The sequence below is a fragment of the Pieris brassicae genome, chromosome Z (assembly GCF_905147105.1).
Source record: "Pieris brassicae chromosome Z, ilPieBrab1.1, whole genome shotgun sequence".
Lineage (NCBI taxonomy): Eukaryota > Metazoa > Arthropoda > Insecta > Lepidoptera > Pieridae > Pieris > Pieris brassicae.
In genome coordinates, this window is record NC_059680.1 from 2,592,220 (window position 1) to 2,598,825 (window position 6,606).

Below are 6,606 nucleotides of genomic sequence, written 5' to 3' on the forward strand. Positions count from 1 at the left end.
AACGATTAACTATAAATATTACAGTGAGGAAATGCCGGTATTAAAGGTCGAGTACAGGCACCCAACTTTTAAAATTTGTTTCAATGTTCAATTTATTAATTTTTGATTATTATTATTACTATGCAGATTAAGAATATTGTATAATTAAAAATATTTAACGTCTTAATGTATGCAGGGATGGAGACCATAATTTTGGATGTCATTGCCAAAGTGTATAACTTCCTAAGAACCTTCCTTTGTTGTGATTAAACAAACAAATATGTGCAAACGTTTTGTTTCTTACTATTCATGACAAGTAGGTTTAGATATTTAAGAATGTCGAAAGAAGAAGAAAAAACTGGCAGCAGAGAAGGAAGATTTTTACAAACTTGCCCAAATTAAAAACAAGACAACGATAATGACGTTGACATATAATGACAATGACTTTTCTCCTTTTTTTTACAAAGTGTACTATGGAGAGTGTTCTGAAGTACTGCCTCGTTTTAACAGCCTATGACAGTTATAACATTAGAATCATCCACATCACCTTGTCTGGAAATCTTCCACGGTCCTCATTCAGACATTTTCATTTGCGATCTAGCGAAGTGTGGAATCGACTCCCTGAGTTTTTCCCTGGAAGATACGACTTCCAACTGTTAAAAAATCGGCAGGCCGGCCACGCAGTAAAATGGGTGGCCATGGGCTGCAATGACTGCCCTTTTTGGAGGTCCCGTTTGACCCCTTTAAAAAAATACAAAATTAATTAGAGGAACCCCCTCCACAGGTATTCCTTAAATACCCCTTAGACAATGCTGGAGCCAGTTTAGGCCGGCAGGGGTCGTATAATCAGAAGTTCCAGAACACTATCAGTTTGTTTACGAAATCCTTTCAGGGAATCTTTTGTCACCTGTATCATCTAGAATGGTCTGCGGATCGGAGGAGCTGCTTAAATTCGGTATAAAGCGTCGTGTCTATTAAGATAACAAATACAAGATAGAAGTGTATGTCTATTTGTTTGGTTTATCGTGACATGACAGCTAACAACTATTTAAACTTCATATCAAACTTTCATGTTATTGACATAACGCAGCTTTGAGAGACTAATAAAATTAATCTGCATTTTCTATAGCATAGTGCATGGGGAGTGTTCCGAAGTATATCTCTAGTATAGTATATCTCTAGTATATAGTATATCTACCTGTCACTATTACTCTAAGTCAGAATTTCTGAGAGATATATACCTAATAAATCGAAAAACAAGGAATCTTTTTATCATGTTATGATTTTGTATAGATTTTCTACATCAGGTGAGCCTCCAGCCCGTTTGACCCCTGTTCTATAACAAAAAACGTTTTTCTCTCGTTCATTTCTCTGGGATACGATCATTAGATAGTAACCAGTATTACCTTAACCAGTAGGTTAAGCCGGCAATACAAAGCTCCTGGTGTTGAGTTAAACATTTAACTTTAAGTACCCCACCAGCTTGAATGCCTTGTCCCAAAAAAATATATAACTCAAATGTAATGTAATGTAACTCATTTACATATATAAATGTATGTAAATTTGTAATATATTTTGTTTGGTCGGTAGGTATTGCCGAACCAATTCGACTTAGGGCGTTTGAAAGAGAATATGCCTGTTTAGCCGCCTCTTAAATTAACCCATATTGAACCATCTAAGAATAGCAAAACAAGCAAGGCAAGGTAACTCCTTTGCTGTGCAACAAGAAACGATTAACCAAACATTGCACTGCGACACCTGGGGATGTTTATCAAGGTTTCCAGAGGTTTCTGTCCAGCGCCTCTAATATCGGCCACGTGATCTTTTGCCTTCTGTTACCAACCACGATCAGTTTCTCCAAGCCTCTACGCATTGTAAGATATGCGCTTTCGGCATATGGTGGACAGGCGTGTCCGTGTGCGGAGTTGGGTGAGGAGCGAAGACGGTGATGAAGGTTTCTGAGGGATTTTATTGACTTTGGCTAGGTAGCTAGCTTTGGCTATGTTTATCTAAAAGAGAAAATACCACTGTCTGCCTAAAGATACTGTTTTCCCGTCTTGAAAAATGTCGAACGAATAATCTACATAGGGTTTTGGTTTATAAAATAAATTGTAATCACAATTAAATACTAGGTTAATACATCGCAATAAAATCTGTCTTTTAACCATCCTAAATATATATAACCAATAAATTGTTATAACATTCAAATTTAATTCCAACACACAAATATGCAGTATTTACAATATTCTTAACCATCTTCATAGTAATAATAATAAATTTAAGATAATTTAACTCTCTTGAAAAAAATGTATTTAGTAATGTATTTTTTAACTCTTCGTTGCATTACAATATAAAATTTAACATAATTAAATTATAAGGAGGGCAACTGGCGGCCTTATCGCTTCCAAGGGATCCCTTCCAATTTAATACCTTTTAATATATTATTATTATTGTTCTGTTGTCCAATTTTTATTTACTTGAAAAAATTAAACAGACAACAAAAGCCACTTTAAAAATATATAATAAGTAATTAAACCTATCTTACTACATGTAAGATAACTAATTAAGTTTTGTAAAGTTAAATTTTTAATAATAATACAAATTCGGTTGTAAAAAAATCATTACATAATCATTTATAATATAGGTATGCTTTAATCGACCCATTAGAAACCGGGGCGGGTCTTTGTATTATAACAATACACAGAATATGGAGTCCTGAACTCTACTAAAATAATATTAAAACCAAATCCTTTATATAATTAGCGTCAGGTTTTAATGAATGTTTTATCTGCGTTATTAAACGAACAATATTGTTAGGAAACTATAAATACAGAGCGGGTCATTCACTATTTTACCTTCAAAGCCTATTAAAATATCTCCCTATTTCATCGTCATACACATCGTAAAAGCTTCCAGCTCAAAAGCCCGTGTTTTTTCTTATTGTATGCGTTCACAAAACACAATTCCAACGATAAATTTTAAAAACGCTGCATAATAATCAAAATGCGAATATATAAGTATAAATATGCATTTTATATTCGAATTTATAATAAAAATATAATAATAGTTGATTAAATAGTCATATGTTAATTATTATAAAATAAACAAATCTATTGAAACATTTTAAACGTGGTTAGGTGTTCGTTCAAACGCAGACGGGCGTTCCTCAAAACTCGAAGCTTTGAACGCAGCTTAAAGCGCGGGCCCAAGGGCGAGGGGCAGGGTGTCGCATGCGTAGAGCGGGGACAGCATTCCATTAGTTCGTCCGGCCCCCGCGCGGCGTTACGTCTACAGCTCCGTGTCTATACAAAGAACGCCTCATTGTAAAAACTCTGTGATGTATTGATTAATTTCATCGTTATTCAAACATAAAAGGTATCCCTGTGCGAAATCGAACGCGTTCCGCCCATAACAAAAACAGTTTCAGTGAACATTGTTCGTTTTAGAAGGGGCCACGTCCCGTGAAATTCCACTTTTATCGACACATAGAATCTTGTGTGCGAGTCGAACATGGTGGACTGCGGCGCGAGTGAAATCGTCTGTTGTGTTATAAAGTCGTGAATGTAATATACTAAATATGGATTGGTGTATGAGTGTTTAGATAGTGTTCGTATAAAGTGTATTGCAACAATGGTATCCTACGGTTACTTCGGGCTGCGCCAGACACCTTGGACGCTCCTTGTTCTAATTTTCATCGTCGAAAGCGTCATGGGGAACTTCGCTAAATCATTCTACATACATTGGAACACCACAAACAGCATATTTAGAATAGACAACACAGATCACGTATTCGACTTAAATAAAGGAAACGCTCAGTTTGAATATGACCAAGTGAACATAATATGTCCTTTCTACACTCCCGGTACGTTTGAGGACGACACGGAAAAATATATTATCTACAATGTAAGCAAAGAAGAATATGATACGTGTAGAATTACAAACCCGAACCCACGAATCATAGCGATATGCGACAAACCGCACAAATTAATGTATTTTACAATTACATTTCGACCGTTTACACCTCAGCCTGGAGGGCTAGAATTCCTTCCAGGCAAGGACTATTACTTCATATCCACGTCTAGTAAGGACGATCTACATCGGCGCATCGGAGGGAGATGCCTTAGTCATAACATGAAGCTAGTCTTCCGAGTATGCTGCAAGCCTGAGGAGGGGCAGGCTCCAGCGCCACAGACGCCACCCCCTCCGCCGTTGCCACCCACTTTCCCCCCGACCACTACCACGACGACGACCATGAAGCCGGTGACGAAAAAGACGCACAAGTATGACAAATCTCCAAACGAAGTTGTGAAAAGCGAGGAGCTCTCCTACTCTCGCGGGGCGGCCTTGGCATCTTCTATCGCATTGGCTCTGGCTGCTATCTTCGTACTGGCGCCGCTGGTCCGGTGAATGTGTGTTAAAGCGGCCCGGCGACCGCAACGCGAGGCAAAGCCCGACACACAGACTTTGCATTATCTGCGACCTGACTCTATAATCTATGCGTGAATCTGTGGGTGATTAGTGACTTTCCTAGTATCCAGTTCCGTGACGTTTTAGTGTAAGCCTAATGTAAGGCCTATAATCGAAGATCTTAGAAGGTACTGTAGTTGCATTAAAGGTTCTCGAATCGTTAGAAATTAAATTTTTTATATTTTCACTAACGCAATGAAGGATATTTGATTAAGGATACAGTTAGGTCATTTAGGTTTCAAAAGACTTTCCACCTAACGCTTAATTTAACTAAATTCGCGGCGAAATTCGTCGCCATACTGTGATTTTTGGTTTTATTTAGAATGTAATTTTCTATTCTTTGTGATATCGAATATGTGCATTTTTTTCTCGACTGATTTTAAAGCTTTTTTTATTGATTTAACGTAATTTTTTCGTGACTCACGTCATTCACTCGTTTTGAGTTGGCATTCAAATCTTGCCATAGTCTAATTACCATCTTGCATTCATCTGTTCTTGATTTTATCTGTATCGGATCATCAATCACATAAATACAAAAGAATTCCACGAAAGAGGTTTTACACCACACGTACCTTTATGAATGCTGGCCGAAAAAAAAGAAACATTCCAAGATGGCTGTCAAGCCACAGATAATAGATGATTTCTGATACAGATAATCGTTCTTCAGCACATCAGTGCCATTACAATTAATAGTAAAATAGTCAAGTAGTTGAAATAGTCCGGTTTTCTTTTAGACATACTCATTTAGTGGCAGTCTATATTTTTAAATAGCGCTTAAGGTTTTCAAACGTTTGAGTTTCATATTGTATTATCGGTAATGCCAATCAACATAATCTACTTAGAAGCCCTGTGTAATCTACGTAATTATGAAGTGGGTGATAAATATATATTTATATATAACGTCGACATCAAGGTATGTGGTATGTATATCTGAAATAACCATAAATATATACACAATAATCATTTTGAGTGAAATAAATTTGTTAAGAAAAAAAGGAACATTTTTCAAATTCGTTCTAAATTTAAATGTGTCTTCGTAGTAAATAATAGACGTTATAATTTAAAATGAAAAATGAAGTCTTTACAGTAATTAATATGAATCATCGTTTAAAAGGAACTAAAGACTCCAATAATTATTTATTCCAATTTAAATTACGAAAAAATGTCAGATTTTCCTGAACTAACTGCAATTAGCAACACTTTCTACATTTAAACGATTGCACTTCTAAAAACTAAGAAGAAAAAACAATGATTCATAAATACGTTCTAAATTTAAATTATGACAGGCTATAGGTAGAATATTTGCTAGGCCCATATCCGGTTACTATCCGCCCCGTTTTTCGTAAGGTTTCTTTGTCTAATTTCCGTTATTGAGATGTTGCGTTTACAAAAACAATCAGGAAAAGGGAACAAGCTATAAACTTTTTTATTATTAAACACCACGTAAACGGAGTATATTTTCAATCTGTGGTCGTTTTAATATTAAAAAAACCAAATGCTTATAATATAGATGACATAATCAATCATGTGTTATATTGGAACGAGAACTTACCCCAAATGTATAAGACATTTTTTAATTGATTAATTTATTTATAGGAAAGGTTAGCCTTCTGCGATATTCTACGCTAAGTATGAATCTTGGAAGTATGGAACTCCCTTGCTGCTTGCTTAATATCTTGATAAAGATGGATACAAAAATAATTAAAATATATTCAAAAATATCAATCAAACCATTGATTTGTATCCATATATTGAAGTTTTAGGTCTGCACCTCATGTATCTGTATAGTTTCTCTTAATGGGCAGGTAGGTGATCAGGCCTACCAGACACAGGTCTAGGCTAACCCCCACTATGTTTTCTTTCCGTTGGAGCGATTTTTTAATGCGCATATAGCCGGGGTTCAAATGACTCAACCTTAGGGTCCTGTGACCACCAGGTGGGGCAGAGAGCATCGAAGAATTCACGCAATGCACGACTATTGGGTATTTCTTTTAATTTCGCTCAAGTTCGAATGAATTAGTTGCTAAATATGTTCAACCACGTTTCCTTTGAGAGCATGCTTGGCAATGTCTACATCTTTAAGCGTGATCTATAAACTGTTTAAAAAATCTCATCAATTATAAGTTCTTTAATATAATCAACATTACATTCGACAAAAAC

General features: G+C 35.9%; 1 protein-coding gene across 1 annotated transcript; it reads left to right on the forward strand.

The window, feature by feature from the left end:
* Positions 1 to 3,270: 3,270 nt before the first annotated feature.
* On the forward strand, positions 3,271 to 5,376 carry LOC123718597 (ephrin-A4-like). Its single transcript, XM_045675247.1, has one exon. It carries the CDS (start codon positions 3,610 to 3,612, stop codon positions 4,384 to 4,386), a length of 777 nt encoding a protein of 258 aa, XP_045531203.1. The 5' UTR covers positions 3,271 to 3,609; the 3' UTR covers positions 4,387 to 5,376.
* Positions 5,377 to 6,606: the final 1,230 nt, after the last annotated feature.